This window comes from Oryctolagus cuniculus, chromosome 15 (assembly GCF_051225735.1).
Source record: "Oryctolagus cuniculus isolate XC-2025 breed Fujian yellow rabbit chromosome 15, ASM5122573v1, whole genome shotgun sequence".
Taxonomy (NCBI): domain Eukaryota; kingdom Metazoa; phylum Chordata; class Mammalia; order Lagomorpha; family Leporidae; genus Oryctolagus; species Oryctolagus cuniculus.
Window position 1 is genome coordinate 15,245,685 of NC_142881.1, and position 17,826 is coordinate 15,263,510.

Consider the following 17,826-nt stretch of genomic DNA (forward strand, 5'->3'; position numbering starts at 1 on the left):
TTCTTCAACCACATAGAAGCCATCAACAAAAACTCCTATGATACTAAATTTCCTCAAACTAATAAAGACTATCGAAAGACCTATATCAGCAACATACTTTAAAAAAAAAAAAAAAGTACTCTCCACAAAGATCAGAATAAGGAAAGGTTATCTGCCCTTACCATTTCTATTCAACATCATATCGGAGACAGTATCCATCACTATATGGCAAGAAGAAAAAAAAAAGACATAGTTTGGAAAATAAGAAACAAAATTGCCTTTACTGCAAGATGATGTGACTGAGGCAGTCATGTGGCTCAGTGGTTGACACAACTTGGTGAACCCACCCATCACCCCAAACAGAGTGCCTGGAACTAAGTCCTCCTCTGCTCTTCATTCTAGCTTCCTGCTAACAAGCTCACCCTGGGGAGCAGAAGGTGATGGCTCAAGTAGTTGGGTCCCTGTCACCCACATGGGAAACTTGGACTGGCTTCTCAGATCCCAGCTTCAGCCTGGCCCAGCCCTGGCTGTTGTGGGCATTTGGAGAGTGAATCAGCAGATGGGAGCTCTCTGTCTCTCTCTCTACCTCTCAATAAATAAAACTAAAAATAATCTTAAAAATATGATGTGATTAACTATGCAGAAAACCCCAAAGCATTTACCAGAAAGCTATTAGAAGAAAGGTTAGCAATGTTGCGAGACGTAAGGACAATACATTTCAGTTATATTCCTATATGCTAGCAACAAAATGACTAGAAATTAAAATTAATATCTTTACAATATCAAGATATATAAAATATTTAAGGATAACTCTTACAAAATACATGTAAGACTTATACACCAAAATCTAAGAAAACATTGCTGAGAAAAATAAAAGATAATCTAATGAATCAAGCGATAAACGATCACTATGTTCACGGACTGCATGGTTCAGTTTTGTTCTTATGTTAATTCTCCCCAAATTAACCTATAAATTCAACACAGTACTACTAAAACCACAGAAGACTTTTTTTGGTAGAAAATGACAGGCTGATTCTAAATTTCATATGAAAATGTAAAGGATCCATATAGACTATCTTTAAAACTGAAAAAAGAATTAAATTGGATAATGACCCTCCTGATTTCAAGTCTTACTATAAAGTTACAGTGATAAAGACAGTGAAATTAATTTATGGGTATAAATATAAATCAATGGGGCAAATAGATGCAAATGAATATGATAAATTAATTTTCAACAAAGATGCCAAGATAATTTAATGGGAAAAGGAGAGTGCTTTCAATAAACAGCATTGGCATGGTTGGGATTTATATGCCAACTCAATTTTTAAAATGCACAATTTTTAAACATTTTAAAAATGTTAATTAAGTAAGGTAGATGAATGGTGAATAGGCACGTAAAAAGATGTTCAGAATCATTACTCAGTAACCAAATTCAAATCACATGAGCTACTATTACACATATTCTCAAACAGGTAACATTAAAAAGTTTTACAACTCCAGGTGCTGACAAGGATGTGGAACTAGAAATCTCCAACATCACTCAAGGAAATGTTACTGCCATTCTGGAAAAGATTTTGGCAGTTTCCTAAAAAGTTAAACGTATACTTCCCACATGACATAGCAACCCACTCCCAAGCGGAGAAAACACGCCCAAGCAGACATGCTTATAATGTTTAGGGAAGTTTTGTTCAAACAGCCCCAAACTGGAAGCACTAAATGGCCATCAAGTAGTAAATAAATAGTATTCTATCCATACAGTGATTACACTAAATGATTACAATGATGAGTACCTCCAACAGCATATTTCGACTTTACAGTAAGTGAAAGAAGCCCAATAGTATAGGGACAGAAATCCGATTAATAGCTGCCAGGGACCGGAAGTGAGGGAAGAAAACTGTTTACAAAAGGGCAACAGGGAATCCGCGGACAATGGAAATGCTCTATTCATTGTGATGATGATGATTGTTACAAAACTATGTATACTCATTAAAACTCATGGAACCATACATTTAAAAACTGTGAACTTGTGTGTGTGTGTGTGTGTGTGTGTGTGAGAGAGAGAGAGAGAGAGAGAGAGAGAGAGAACGTGACCTTTAAAACATTCCATTAAGTAAGTGAATTCAAAATAAATGTTACCAGGACTCCAGAATAGAGTAATCTGAAAACCAGCATGGTAAACACATTTGTTGATGCTACAGTAATCCAGGTAGTTTACTCCTGTCTGTAAACAAGGTTTTGGATTCTAAATGGGGACAGAGATGAAAGCTTGGGTCTTGAGAGGGGGCTTTAGAACTGCAACATCCCCAAATACAGAATAAAACTGGCATCCTCAAAGTAACACGTATTTAGTAAAATGCTAGAGAGAAAGCAACGTACCACAAACAGGCCAAAACCAAGGCAGCTTTTTCTACTCTGGCTTAAGCTGTAAATGAAACAAAATGCAGTGCAACAACACCGGGAACATCTTCAATCCTGTATGACGAACAGTCTGGAACAGCCTGGAACAGTCTGGAACAGTCTGGAACAGTGCTGTATCTGTGCCTAGAAGAAATAATCTGCAAACCTCTTTGCAAGGACACTCTCCACCCAAGGGCACAGATTCCCCCAAATACTCAGCGTGTTAACCCATAGTCCTAATCTGTAACACAAAGGACACAATCCACCTTGGCTGAGAATCAAGAGATTCAGCCAGCATCAGCACATACTTCCTAAGAATTTCACGTAACTAAACCGAGATTATTACACTAAATAGACAATAAGACTAAAAAGCACTTAAAGGAAATCCAAATCCTAACAACTCATAAAAAAGTTTATTAAAATCACATTTAGGTAATGAACACCTCAATGAAAATAGAAAATATTTAGTGCTGATGAGGGCATGGAACACACAGAATTCTCACACACTGCTGTTACAGTAGTGTTAAAAACTGCTTCCAATATCTACTAAAGCTTTACACAGGTGTATAACAAACCATGGCCATCAAAGACCCTCCTTAGCAATTAGCTTCCCTTAGCTGCCTATCATACTAACAGCCCAGAATAGTAAGCTGCCTGCCTACTGCATAGGAATTTGCTACCCCATAATAACTGTCTTGTTAAAAATCTGCTAATTTGCTTTTTTCCCAAGGTTCCTGATAAAGCAGGACAGAACGGCTACAGACAACATTGTAACTGGAGCTTGTACAGATCAGACGGCCTGACCAGTTATCTTTATAATTTATGTTAATGACACACCTCCTGTGCCACTTCAGCAGCCTTCTTTGAACATGCAATGTGTGTACAGTAATGATTTCTTAAGGCATATGCCCCAAGAACTTTCCCCACCCCTTTCCTCTGCACCTATCATTTTTTGTCACTTAATTTCACCCAGTTACGCCCCATTTACCCGAACTCCACCAAACCCCTTTCTGAACAGAAAGATTGATTTGGGTTTTGATATTTGTCCCACCTCTTTGCAGGCCTGCAATAATAATACCCTTTCTTAAAAGATGGATTCAGCATTTTTATAATAATAGTTCACGTGCGAGTAGGCAGGCCGACTGTACAACATATACTCTGTGACCTACATTCCACTACTAGCATTCTCTAACAGATTGTGTGCAGATGTGAGCAGGAGACAAGTCCTAGATTGCTCAGAGTCATTATTCAAAATAGGCAAAACAGAAAGCAATGCAAGTGCCCATCAAGCAGTAAAATGGACAAACAGTGGTAACATTGAACAACAATGAGAATGGACACCAACTCTCACAAGCTAAATGCTTATGTCCCTGGAAAATTCATGTGAGAATGTCAGTTTAGGAGGTGGGGTCTTCAGGTCATAATGTTTGAGCCCCCACAAAAAGATCAGTCCTCCTGAAGAAGGCACACACCAGAGCTTCCTCTCTTCATCACAGGTCGCAGGGAGAAGGTAGCCATCTGCGCACCAGGGAGAGAGCCCTCACCTTGAACCTGACCATGCTGCCGGCTCATCTTGGACTTCTCAGCCTCCAGAACTCTGAGAAATAAACGTCTACTGTTTAAGCCTCCCAGCCCATGGCATTTTGTTCCAAGGACCCAGGAGAACTAAGATAGCCACAACACGGAAGAACCACACAAACACAACTTCGAGCAAAAGAAGCTGGACATAAAACAGTAATATACTGTGTCCTCCATTTATATAAAGCACAAAACAGACACAATTTATTATGTATAATGGTACAGGCAGTTACTCCTGGCAGTGGGGCTGGAAATAGGTGGCTGGTGACCAGAAGAGAGTTTCTATTGGGTTTTGGGGGCTAGTAATGGTCTGTTTCTTAATTAGGTTGCTGGTTACACACATTTGGTTTGTGAAAATTCATCAAGTATGCAATTATAAGTGTACATATCATATCCTGTATGTACATTAAAAATCAATGAAAAGTAGATATATATTTGGTAACATCTTAATGAAAGAATAACACACAGAAAAAGAGGCAGACTTTAGATAAAAAAAAGTTGATGCTCTAGAAATAAAACAAAACACAATGGCCATAAATAAATATTATGATTACTAAAAAGTTAATAAAAACAGCAGAAGGAATTCATTACCTGCGGGGGAAAAAGATACAAGGGAATTCCCTGGGATATAGCACCACAGGATAAAGAGATAAAAACATGAAAAAGTAATTAGACAAAAAGAACAAAAGGAGAAGACAAGACATATAGGACTCCCGACAGAAGAGAGGCAGTAGTCAAAGAAAAAAGGATGGGGATTTTCCAGAATCTGTTAATAATACAATAATTCAGGTTCATGCGGAATGAGTTCTTGAGCAGAATAAATATCTAAACTTGGAAACCTAATATTTTAGTGTTGGAGAGGTTCTTACATATAATCTATCTCCTCTGTTTTGAAGATGAGAAAACTGAGGCTCAAAAAGATTATGATTTGCCAAGAATCAAAAAGCTATTGAATGGGAAGGGCAGAAATAATATGAATATGTTGTATTTTAAGGGTTACAGGTAAGTAGAACAAACTAAATAAACTTCAAGTTTCCTACTGGATTACCATTCGTAACAGCAATCTGAAGATATTCCTATACCTCGGATTGAACTCACAAGTAGACAAGTGCAGCCCTTACTGATTCAAGTGCCATGCAATAGGTGTTTAACAAATGGTATTTAATGAACAATCAAGGAAGGCCAGAGCTGCTCACACATACCTTAAAGAAAGAGTTTCAAGACAATCTTTCTATTTAAATTTTAACTACAATGCCATTATAATCTTTTCAATGAATACACTTCCTAGCTATTATCTTCCACTACTTAAATGTTTCAACAGTTCAGAGTGCTTCTGAGTATTTTTTTGCTATTATATACATCTAGATTTAATGGAAATTACTTTTTCCCTCTGAAACAGAACAATTTTCCATCTAATAGAAACTCGAAATGCCCACTGTAAGCCTGACACAAATTTCAGATTGGTCAGAGGGGCATAAAATGTACTGAAGACCTGATATAAAGCATTTTTTTTCTTATACAATGACTCATTTCTGCTGATGAGACAATAGTTGTTATTAATTCCAGTACTTAAGAAGAAAAGATGTAGTCAGTATAGGGAAGTGTGAGTTTAGCTCTTGTTCACTTTTTTTTTTTTTGGACAGGTAGAGTTATAGACAGTGAGAGAGAGAGAGAGAGAGAGAGAGAGAGAGGTTTTCCTTCTGTTGGTTCACTCCCCAAATGGCCGCCACGGACGGTGCTGCACCGATCCAAAGCCAGGAGCCAGGTGCTTCTTCCTGGTCTCCCATGCGGGTGCAGGGGCCCAAGCATTTGGGCCATCTTCCACTGTCCTCCCAGGCCACAGCAGAGAGCTGGACTGGAAGAGGAGCAACCGGGACTAGAACCCGGCGCCCATATGGGATGCCAGCGCCGCAGCTGGAGGATTAGCAAGTGAGCTACAGCACCGGCCCCCCAGCTCTTGTTCACTTTTCATAATTTTGAATTCATGGAGAGCAAATTTCTATTGTTTTAGTGCTCATGAGCTTTCAGTGTATAAATAAACCCTTCTATAGCCACTTCTGACAACTTTAAGACAAAAATATTTTTCAGAATATAAACAAACTCAAGGTTTTTTTTTTTTTTTTTTGGACAGGCAGAGTGGATAGTGAGAGAGAGAGACAGAGAGAAAGGTCTTCCTTTGCAGTTGGTTCACCCTCCAGTGGCCACCGTGGCTGGTGCACTGTGGCCGGCGCACCGCGCTGATCCTAAGGCAAGAGCCAGGTGCTTCTCCTGGTCTCCCATGGGGTGCAGGGCCCAAGCACGTCTCCTGTGTGGGTACAGGGCTCTTCTACTGCACTCCCTGGCCACAGCAGAGAGCTGGCCTGGAAGAGGGGCAACCGGGACAGAATCCGGCGCCCCGACTGGGACTAGAACCTGGGGTGGCAGTGCCGCAGGCGGAGGATTAGCCCATTGAGCCGAGGCGCCAGCCAACAGTTTACTTTTTATTTATAAGGAAAACAATATTAGTGTGTCATAAAGCTTTAGGCCTAAAACAGATAGGGTACACATAGTTCTTTAATATCTTAATTAAGATGCAAAAAATAGTATTTAAATACAAGACTCTTAGAGAAAATCAATTTGCTTTATGGGTAAATCTTGACCCTCTCAGAGCATCTCTCTTATTTTCAGCTGCTTGTCAGAGACAGGAGTGTTTGTAAGGTTTCAGTAAAATTTAACTATTCATATTTATAAATTTGACAATGATAAAAGGGGCAGAATAATTAAAATTGGCAAATTTAGTTAGTAAAAATGAAGACAAAAACTAAAAATACAGCTGGCCATCAGAAATACTTCCATCATTTGCTGCGTAAACAACTCATGTACATGTATAAAGAAACCATTAAGACATTTATTTATATAAATGAACAAAGTACACAGATAAATCACACAAAAGCAAATAAGAGCAAATTTGATCTCTCTCTTATACTTAGCAAATTAGCAACAACATATAAAACCCCCACGCAAAAGGTGACACTGTAAAATATTACAACTTTGGGGAATGCAGTAAGGAAAACATAAACCATAAAACTATTCATATTATATCAATCTCATTTCCTAGGAATTTATCCTAATAAAACTGAAAACAACTTAAATATTTAGCAATAAGAAATGCTTTCAAAATAGGTGATATCAAATTAAAACTAGCCCATTAGAAAGCACAGATGCTTTAAAAGCGCAGTTATGAAAACAAAAACAGAGCAAAAAGCAATACAAAAATTAAAATTCTGAAATTACTGCATTAGGATGGTGGGGACTGGGTAACTTCCATTTGAAAAACACTTTCTTCAATGCTTTCAATATAAAAGAAAAGGTCTGGCTATCATTTACTTTGGAAATAATTTCAACTCATCTCCATTAGTAAAGTATACATGTCAATTTTTTAAAAAAAGATTGACTTATTTATTTGAAATGCAGAGTTACAAGGAGAGAGAAGCAGACACAGAGAGACCTTCCATCTGCTGGTTTACTCCCCAAATGGCTGCAATAGCTAGAAGCCAGGAGCTTCTTCCAGGTCCCCCAATGCTGGTGCAGGGGCCCAGGCACTTGGACCATCTTCTGCTGCTTTCCCAAGTGCATTAGCAGGGAGCTGGATCAGAAGTGGAGCAGCCGAGACTTGAACCAGCGCCCATCTGGGATGCTGGTACCACAGGCGCTGGCTTTACCCACTGTACCATAACACTGGTCCCCACATGTCAGTTTTAAAGCTGAGAAATACAACAGCACTTTCACCTGTGTTATTAAAACTAAATATTCTTCTCTGTAGACTTAAACTGGGAAAGAGTGCTGTAACCTGTGCCATTCCAAAAGGCAGCAGCCACTTCCACTGCAGGTCACCAGAAATGAACTAGTACGGGCAGGCGTTTGGCAGTGTATAAGACATTGGTTGGGACGTCACCATCTCATTTTGGATTGCCTGAGTTCGAATCCTGACTCCACTCCCGACTTCAGCGTTTCTGCCAGTGAGCACTCTGGAAAGCAGCAGGTGATGGCTCAAGTAGTTGGGCCCCTGCCCACCTACATGGGAGACCTGACCTGAGTTCCTGCCCTGGCCCTGCCCTGGCCCAACCCTGGCCCAACCCTGGCCCAACCTTGGCCCAGCCCTGGCTATTACAGCATTTGGGAAGTGAACCAGTGGCTAGGATTCCACTATTTCTCTCTGTCTCTGTTTCTTTCTCTGCCTTTAAAATAAAAAACAAAAATAAATACTTTCTAAAAAAGAAGTGAATAAGTAAAATTGTAAACTTTAAACTTATAACTTTGTGTATTTGGTATTTTATGTTAATACATCATGATGTCAATTCTGGTTTCCTTTTCTGTCTCAGAATTAGTTTCAATACTGTCACTCAAGGTACGTTGCCAACATGCTAAAAATGTTCTACTAAAGGATATAAATTCTTATATTGAGTTTATTTTAGGCTAACCACAAATAAAATCACCTCAGTTTGCAAATTTAAAATGTTTGTGTTTGAGGTTGCAAGCAACCAATCACCTTTAAAAAGAAAGACAATCCATAAAAATCTAAAAACTTTTATTTTATGAAATGCTTGCTAAGTCTTCCTATTGAAACTACATTTGAGTAAATGAAGAGAGATTAGAATGTTTCTGTAGACTGGCCACATAATACACTGCTTTCCAACAACAAAAATACAAAGCACTCACCTATACATGAAATTTACCACTCTGTAATGTGATTGCATTTCAAAGTTATGGTAAAGAGAGATAAGACCTAGGCCGGCGCCGTGGCTCAATAGGCTAATCCTCCACCTTGCGGCGCCGGCACACCGGGTTCTAGTCCCGGTCGGGGCGCCGGATTCTGTCCCGGTTGCCCCTCTTCCAGGCCAGCTCTCTGCTATGGCCAGGGAGTGCAGTGGAGGATGGCCCAGGTGCTTGGGCCCTGCACCCCATGGGAGACCAGGAAAAGCACCTGGATCCTGGCTCCTGCCATCGGATCAGCACGGTGCACCGGCTGCAGCGGCGGCCATTGGAGGGTGAACCAACGGCAAAGGAAGACCTTTCTCTCTCTGTCTCTCTCTCTCACTGTCCACTCTGCCTGTCAAAAAAAAAAAAAAAAAAAAAAAAGAGAGAGATAAGACCTTTTAGAAAGCTATTGAAGGAAAATGTTTGAGAATATGTGTTTTTTAAAATATTTAGAGCAGAAGAGATTAGCTGCAGATGTAGGGCAGCTTTCCCAGTGTGTCTAAATGTCACAGGGGTTAATACCCAATAACGAGATATAAATAAATGCTAAAGAATGGAAAAAGAATTTGTTCATTGAAGATACAGTCTTTAAATTTTTTTAATTATGTTATTTAGTAATATGGTACAAAGTGATCAAATGTTGATGAAATGACTAGGAAAATATATCTCACAGCTCCCCAAATACAAACTACAGGAGCTGTCTGCTCTACTGCTAGAGGTGAATTTAATTAAATATTAGTCTTCTATTTATATATAGTTAGTGGTAACAGCAAAAATCTGGTTCATTTACAAATACTTATTATAACAGGTTGTTTCCAAGATCTAAACCAACATCTCTAGGACTAAATGGATGCAGCTTCATCAAGGAAACGTTTTTAATGATAGACAATGCTCCAAGACATAAGACAGATTGCAGTAATGGCTATTCTAAACACAGTTAGAGAACTGCAACACAATGGAGTACCAGAAAGCCTAAATAAAATAACAAAACCATACTGTGAAACTCAAGAAACATTGGTTCATGTCTTTTTTCCTTGATTAGGAAACCTGTTCAACTTTTTATAAGAAAAGACTCAAGAAAGATCAAATTCAGAAAGTTTTCTTGAATCCAATCACATTCATAGTTTAACAACTTAAGAACACCCCAAAAAGAATATTCCATAGTACAGTGGAGAACTGAACAACTGCAAGGCAATTCATAATCTGTCACAAACGAAATACATGCTACGGACACTGTGAATGAAGGACATGTTGTTCATGTGAAAAAGAGAGTTGAGAAGAGTTGGCTGTCTCCTGCAGGCAGCCTGTCACGCTGCATGTGCACGCAGAATTCAAATGTCGACTGAGAAACCATGATACGCTCGGGCCAGTGTCAAAATGTTTTAATTATCTCATCATTTCCTGTGGTCTCATTTAAAGTTACAGATTTACAGCTCAAAACCTGTTCACTAGACTCCTCAGGTTTTGTTTTTTTAAGGGTCAGCTCTGCCGGGAGAAGAGATGAGCAATGCTCAAGGGACTGCGCAATGTCATCAATGGTCCACCTGTCTTCGGCAAGGGCGTGCTCTTCCAGTGTGAATGGGCCCTGTTTGGTTCGGGTCAGCTCTAGTACGTTGGCACAGGAAGAGAGTTCTATAGCAACAAAAGGTTTAAAGAAATCCAGAAGATAAATGATTAAGTTTTTCATGATTTATAATTTTTTCAAATGACAGAAGAATTCAATTCAAACCTCTCAAAATTACCCCCAAAAGTAAAATTGTAAGAACCAACAGCTTTGAGATAAACAAATGATTAATTAGCAAAATAATATTCAGTAACAACCTTGTAAACCACTGAAAGTCTACAAAGAACTTGCAGACACTTTTCTCATTTAACTCATGAAGCCACCACATGGAAAATATTACCCTCACTTTGCACGTGAGAAAATAGGACTTGTTCGTGTCACAGGGGCCTGTAATGGCAGTGCCAGAACCACAACTTCTCAGCTGCTTGCCAGACCATGGCTTGCAGTTTTAAAAAATGTAGTTTATTTTAAAGAAAGAAACTTTCAGAGAGGCAAATCTTTTTTCTTTCTGATCCCTACATTGGGTTAAAATGTTTTATACTTGACAAAATGTGCGCCCATATGCACACTATTCCTGTCTTCATTTTCTGTGCCTTTCTTCTTTCCCATTATTAAGCACTGCACTGCAGATGCCAAGACAAATAACTGCATGCCATCAACCTACAATGCTTCCAAAGTCGAAGGCAGCAAGAGTTCAGTTCCTAAGGCCAGTACTCAAAAACGTGGAAACTAGAAAAATTCTCTTTCCATCAAAAAGGAGTATTACTCTCTAAATTATAATTCATAATTCATTTTTATGCTTACCTTTGCCAATGTCACTGACCAAGCTTCTGACATAAAAACCTCCTCCACATTCAACATCTGGAATGTTAACAGTGACATGGTAAATTGCTAACCTCCTATGAAAGCCACTTTACATAGAAATGATGCCCCTAAACAAATGTAAAAATGCACTATGCAAACAATCGAGTGATAAAATATTTATGTGCTGAAACATAAATTATTCATGCCGTAGCATATGTGTTTGTGAGATTGAAAAGTCAGAGTATGCCGAAAGCAAACAGCAGAAACTCATGAACACATTTTAAATTAACTGGCAAGTCATACCACGTTAATACTTCAGCCTTGTTCATTTAATAGCTTTTAAATAGTTAGAAATCTCAGCTTTGCTGTAGATTTTGAAAATATTTTCAGATATGTATATTCAAAAACTATAACCAATAAACCAACCAAAAACCTCTTTCCATAGTGACAAGAATCCTATGTTTGGGGCACTAAACAATACACTGAGAGTTCAACTTATTTAAATGTTCTCTTGGAAATATGTCTGAAAAATTTATGAACTAAAATTACAAATAAATAACTTAAAAAGTACAAATAAAAATATCTTAAAAATCTACAGCTCATGATAGCAAAGCTGAGATTTCTAGCTATCTCAGTGTTTTACCACAGTACAACACACGTGCATTGGTCAAGAGAAAGCTCTACATTATTTGTATTCATCAACAAGACATTCTGAAAAATGCTCTGCTTTTCCTCACAAAAGGACGTCTCACATTAGAGCTCTCTCCAGTCTTATTGTACAAATAAAGCCATCAGGGTGAATTAATCAAAATTCACCACCTGGGAATTTCAACTCTTTCTTTTTTTATCAGCTTAAGTTAGGGGCCACTGATAAGACAATAAATGAGCACTGGCATCCAATGTAGATATGCTAACATTTTTTCATTGTACTTGAGGAAAAGAGAGCTCTGCTGGTCCTTTTATGCTCTCTAGACAAAAAATGACTTAGATGCAATGAAAATATTCAAGTTTTTCTTAGTTTCATAGATAATATCTGTTCTGCCAAACCAGCTCCTACACGTTCACTCAAAGGAGAAAAGCATTTCTCAGTGTGCTTTTTTTTTTTCATTATCTGTCAAACAGAATCAGGAAACTTAAGCATTTCTTAATTGCATAAAACCATATTCTGGGGCCGGCGCCGCGGCTCAATAGGCAAATCCTCCGCCTAGCGGCGCCGGCACACCAGGTTCTAGTCCCGGTCGGGGCGCCGGATTCTGTCCCGGTTGCCCCTCTTCCAGGCCAGCCCTCTGCTGTGGCCAGGGAGTGCAGTGGAGGATGGCCCAGGTGCTTGGGCCCTGCACCCCATGGGAGACCAGGAAAAGCACCTGGCTCCTGGCTCCTGCCATCGGATCAGCGCGGTGCGCCGGCCGCAGCGCGCCGGCCGCGGCGGCCATTGGAGGGTGAACCAACGGCAAAGGAAGACCTTTCTCTCTGTCTCTCTCTCTCACTGTCCACTCTGCCTGTCAAAAAAAAAAAAAAAAAAACAAACCATATTCTGCAGGAACTTAATATTCATTGAAAAATCATGCCAATGAGGGGAAAACAAGAAACCTTAGGAAAAAAAGGTTTGGGAAAATTATTTCTTTTTTAAAAATATTTTTTACTTATTTATTATTTGAAAAGCAGGGAGACACAGGGAGAGACAGAGACAGAGTTTCTACCCACTGGTTTACTCTCCAAATGGCTGCAATGGCTAGGGCTGGGCCAGGCTGAAGCCAGGAGCCAAGAGCCAGGAACTCCATCTGGGTCTCCCATGTGGGTTTGAGGGGTCCAAACACTTGGACCATCTTCCGCTGTTTTCCCAGACCATTAGCAGGGAGCTCGATTGGAAGTGGAGTGTCCAGGACTGGAACCAGCACTCATATGGGATGCCAGCATCACAGAAGGCAATTTAACCTACTGTGCCACAGTGCCAGCCCCAAGGGAAATTATCTTTAAAGGGTGTTCTATTCAGTATGTACCATGAAATTAGGAGGATCAAACCAGCTCTCTGCTATGGCCTGGGAAAGCAGTAGAAGATGGCCCAAGTCCTTAGGCTCCTGCACCCATGTGGGAGACCTGGAGGAAGCTCCTGGCTCTGGATTGGCTCAGCTCTGGCTGTTGTGGCCATATGCAGAGTGAACTAGCAATGGAACAATGGAAGATTCTCTCTCATTCTCTCTCTCTCATTCTCTCTCTCTCTCTCTCTCTCTCTCTCTCTCTCTCTCCTCTGCCTCTCTGTAACTCTGCCTTTCAAATAAATAAAAATAATAAAAAAAAAAAGAGGATCAAATTAAGGTTTCTCAGCGTTAAGAAGAAATACAATTTTTGAGTCTTCACAACTGCAAATGTTCCAGGCTTCAGCTACAACCTTCTGCAGTCAGCAGGACCAAAACATTACAAACAACAGAGCAAATTTGGAGGTTCTTAAATTTATTTCAAATGTGGATTACATGGCCAGCGCCGCGGCTCACTAGGCTAAGACTCCACCTTGCGGCGCTGGCACACCAGGTTCTAGTCCCGGTTGGGGTGCCGGATTCTGTCCCGGTTGCCCTTCTTCCAGGCCAGCCCTCTGCTGGGGCCCGGGAGTGCAGTGGAGGATGGCCCAAGTGCTTGGACCCTGCACCCCATGGGAGACCAGGATAAGTACCTGGCTCCTGCCATCGGATCAGTGCGGTGCGCGGCTGCAGCACGCCGCCGCGGCAGCCATTGGAGGGTGAACCAACGGCAAAAGGAAGACCTTTCTCTCTGTCTCTCTCTCTCACTGTCCACTCTGCCTGTCAAAAAAAAAAAAAAAAAAAATGTGGATTACGAATTCAAATTGATAAGTTAAATGTGACCATGAGGTGTCGGCGTCATGTTCTAGTCCCAGTTGCTCCTCTTCCAGTCCAGCTCTCTGCTGTGGCCCGGGAAGGCAGTGGAGGATGGCCCAAGTGCTTGGGCCCCTGCACCCACATGGGAAACCAAGAGGAAGCACCTGGCTCCTGGCTTTGGATCGGCGCAGCTCGCCGGCCGTACTAGCCATTTGGGGGTGAACCAACGGAAGGAAGACCTTTCTCTCTGTTTTTCTCTCTCATTGTCTAACTCTATCTGTCAAATAAATTTTTTTAAAAATGTGATCATGAGTCTAAGAATACATTTCTGCCTTACCCCAAGTTTTCCATATTTTCAAGACCTTTAGTAGTAACTTGCAGATGACAAAGAATGGTCCAGTCTTAAGAATTTATTGTCCAAAAACTAAAAATGTTTTGTTTTCAAAGGACAAATTAATGTCAATTTTTAAAAAGATCTTAATTATCTGAGATGTACAGTTACAGAGAGAGGGAGAGAAAGAGAGAAAGGTCTTCTATCTGTTGGTTCACTCTTCAATTGGCCACAACTGTCAGAGCTGGGCTAATCTGAAGTCAGGAGCCAGGAGACTTTTCTGGATCTCCTATGCAGGTACAGGGGTCCAAGCACTCGGGCCATCTTCTACTACTTTCCCAGGCCATAAAAAGAAAACTGGATCAGAAGAGGAGCAGCCAGGACTAGCAACAGCACCCATATGGGATACTGACGCCACAGGCGGGGGCTTAGCCCACTATAGCACTGCAGCTGTGCCAATTAATGTTAATTCTAAAACTAATATACCAAGTACTAGCAAAACAGGAGGAAAAGCATCTTTAAGATAAAATATAAAACCTTGAAAATATGTGTTCCTTACCTATTCTTCTCAACAGAGATCTAAGCATGTGACTTCCAACTTTATAGGAAGATAACATAATATGACAAAATCAGCCTAGTTAAAAAGGCATTTCTGAACCTCTAGACAGCTGTAGATATCTCATTAAGTGCATTATCAAACCCAAACCTTCCTTAAATTCAAATTCTTAAAAAATCTCCAATAACCTAAGTATGCACAGAAATCACACAAAAGTAGCCAAAATAAAACCAAGGCTATTACATAGGAAGACAAACGATTTCAAACTTCTCCATCTTACCTAATGTGAAAAATGGTGGCTGGAATTTTTGAAGGGAGATGCTGTACACAGTAACTGGCCTGGCAGGCTTTGCTTCTACTACTTCACCTCTCTTCATCAAAGTTGAAAGTCTTTGTCCATCTTTCTTTAATGCAGAATAGCTTGTAAGAGAGTGAGAAAAAGGGGAAAAGAGAAAGGTAGAATCGAGAGATTGAGAAATAATAATTCCAGATTACGGCATGGAAAGAATGACAAGCAGCCCTTTAGTGGAAACTCCTTCTAAGAATGAACTAGTTTCTCTTCCAATCAATTCCATGATGTAGAGAGGCACAGAATTCCTAAACATCCTGGAAGCTAATACAAGCTCATTCTTGCACTCAGTGAGCAATGCTGTCAATTTTAACCTTCCTGGAGATTGTCTATTTATATCTTGCCTTCACTAATTCTCATTCTGTGTTAAGCACACAAGGAACTCACTATCTTCTGGTCATAATAACCTCTGCTGTAATTTTTTGAAACAATTTAATTTTACAATAATAATTTTTCTATAAAATGATCATAATGCTTCTTAAAAGCTAGTAAGTAAATAATCTACTTAACACATCTTAGCTTTATGTGAAAAAAATTTATTAGATCACAAAATCCTTGAGAGGATCACAGAAAAAGATAATCCTAAAACCGTTCTTATGAATAAGTTTATTTTATTTTTTAATGTTTATTTATTTGAAAGGTAGAGTTACAGAAAGGAAAAAGCAGAGGCAGAGAGTGAGAAGTCTTCCATCTGCTGGTTCACTTCTCAGATGGCCACAACGGCCAGGGCTGGGCCAGACTGAAGCCAGGAGCCAGGAGCTTTATCCAGGTCTCCTACGTGGGTACAGGAGCCCAAGCACTTGAGCCATCTTCCGCTGCTTCCCTAGGCACATAAGCAGTGAGCTGGATGGAAGTAGAGCAGCCAGGACTTGAATTGCTGCCCATATGGGATGCCAGCACTGTAGGTGGCAGCTTAACCCACTATGCCACAGTGACAGCTCCAAACAGGCTTATTTTTTTAAATGATCTAATATATGTTTATGCAGGCCTTGCTAAAAATTTTAAATCTTTACATTTGACATCAATGATATATTTCCTCATTGATATTTCAATGTTTTTGTAAAAAATCAAGATTTTAAAATAGAAAGTAATTTCCCAAAGAATTTTCAGTAACTAATCCTGACACATTCTGTTGCCATTCAGCTATTTGTTAAAAACAAGCAATCTGCTTGAAATAAGAATGTGCACAAAAATATGGCAAAGTGGTGCCAGGGTCTGCATGTTGGTATCTCCGTCAAAATTCATGTGGTGCAGGAGCTGATGCTGTGGCACAGTGGGTTAAAGCCCTGGTCTGAAGTGCTGGCATCTCATACGGGCACCCGTTCTAGTCTCAGCTGCTCCTCTTCTGATCTAGCTCTCTGCTACGGCCTGGGAAAGCAGTGGAAGATGGCCCAAGTCCTTTGGCCCCTGTACCTGCATGGGAGACCCAGAAGAGGCTCCTGGCTCCTGGCTTCTGGCTTCGGACTGGCACAGCTCCGGCCATTGTGGCCATCTGGCAGTGAACCAGCAGATGGAAGACCTCTCTCTCTGTCTCTACCTCTCTCTGTAACTCTTTCAATTAAATCTTTTTCTTTGGGGGGTGATCAGGTCATTGGAAGAGCCCTCAGGAAAGGAATCTATGAGGACTAAGGGGGCTTTTTCACCTTTCTCCCTTCCACCACATGGGTACCTCTAATAGGCAGTGGGCCCTCACCAGACACCAGATCTGCCAGTACTGATCTTGGACTCAGCCTCCAGAATTGTGAGAAATAAATTGCTGTTGCTCATAAGTCAACCCATTTACGGTGTTTTGTTATAGCAGCCCAAACAAAATAAAGCAAGTGGTAAAGAAATACAATTTTATATATATTTATATATAATATATATGTATGCATCTATATATACACATATATATATATATATATTTTAATTTATTTATTTGAGAGGTAGAGTTAGACAGTGAAAGGGAGAGACAGAAAGAAAGGTCTTCCATCTACTGGTTCACTCCCCAAATGGCTACAATGGCTGCAGCTGGGCCAATCCAAAGCCAAGAGCCAGGAGCTTCTTCTGGGTCTCCCACAAGGGTGCAGGGCCCCCCAAGGTCTTGGGTGATCTTCCACTGCTTTCCCAGGCCATAGCAGAGAGCTGGATCAGAAGAAGAGTAGCTGGGACTAGCACCAGCACCCATATGGGATGCTGGCGCCACAGGCAGAAGATTAACCTACTGCACCATAGCACCTGCCCCACAATTATATTTTTAGTAAGTTACAACTCTCATCTGTTTCATTTGCTGCTGAGAATAGCAAAACAAAAAATTCTCAGCCAGAATTGCTTGAAAGGCAGGGCACATTGGTCTGTAAATCAAACTCCGATCCCTTTATCAGACTGGACTGGTCCTGTCATAGCAATTCTAGGAAGAGTGGCATCTCTGAGCTCCAGAACTGTCCTGATGTCTATAAACAGAATCAGAAAAGCTAATGCACTATGGGTTTGCACAGATGTCGGACTGTGGCAACAGCTGAGGACAGAGAAGACCACATCCTGCTACCTTTCAGAGTGTAAGAAGCTCCATAAGCCTGTCTAAATTGGGCTCACCAGGGTGGGCACTGTGACGCAAAGGGTTAAGCTGCTACTTGGGATGCCTGCATCCCATATCAGGGTTCTGATTCAAGTCCAGGCCACTCTGCTTCCAATCCAACTTCCTGTGAACGCACAGCTTGA

The 17,826-nt window shown here is 40.5% G+C and overlaps 1 protein-coding gene across 11 annotated transcripts in view; it reads right to left on the reverse strand.

Moving 5' to 3' along the window:
* Nucleotides 1-17,826, reverse strand: part of TRUB1 (TruB pseudouridine synthase family member 1) — an 89,327-nt gene that overhangs the window by 23,876 nt on the left and 47,625 nt on the right. For 7 of the 11 annotated variants that reach the window (XM_089314262.1, XM_089314260.1, XM_017348600.4 and 4 more), the window contains 3 exons: nt 15,058-15,197; nt 11,060-11,116; nt 6,490-10,323 (listed from right to left, as the gene is read on the reverse strand). The exons of 1 other annotated variant lie outside the window; for it this stretch is intronic. In XM_089314262.1, coding sequence (XP_089170388.1) covers nt 10,064-10,323; nt 11,060-11,116; nt 15,058-15,197 — 457 coding nt within the window. In that variant the 3' untranslated portion in view covers nt 6,490-10,063. Of the gene's footprint in view, nt 1-6,489; nt 10,324-11,059; nt 11,117-15,057; nt 15,198-17,826 lie in introns of those variants that run through there. 3 more of the 11 variants (XR_016221935.1, XR_016221937.1, XR_016221936.1) reach the window with 3 other exon arrangements.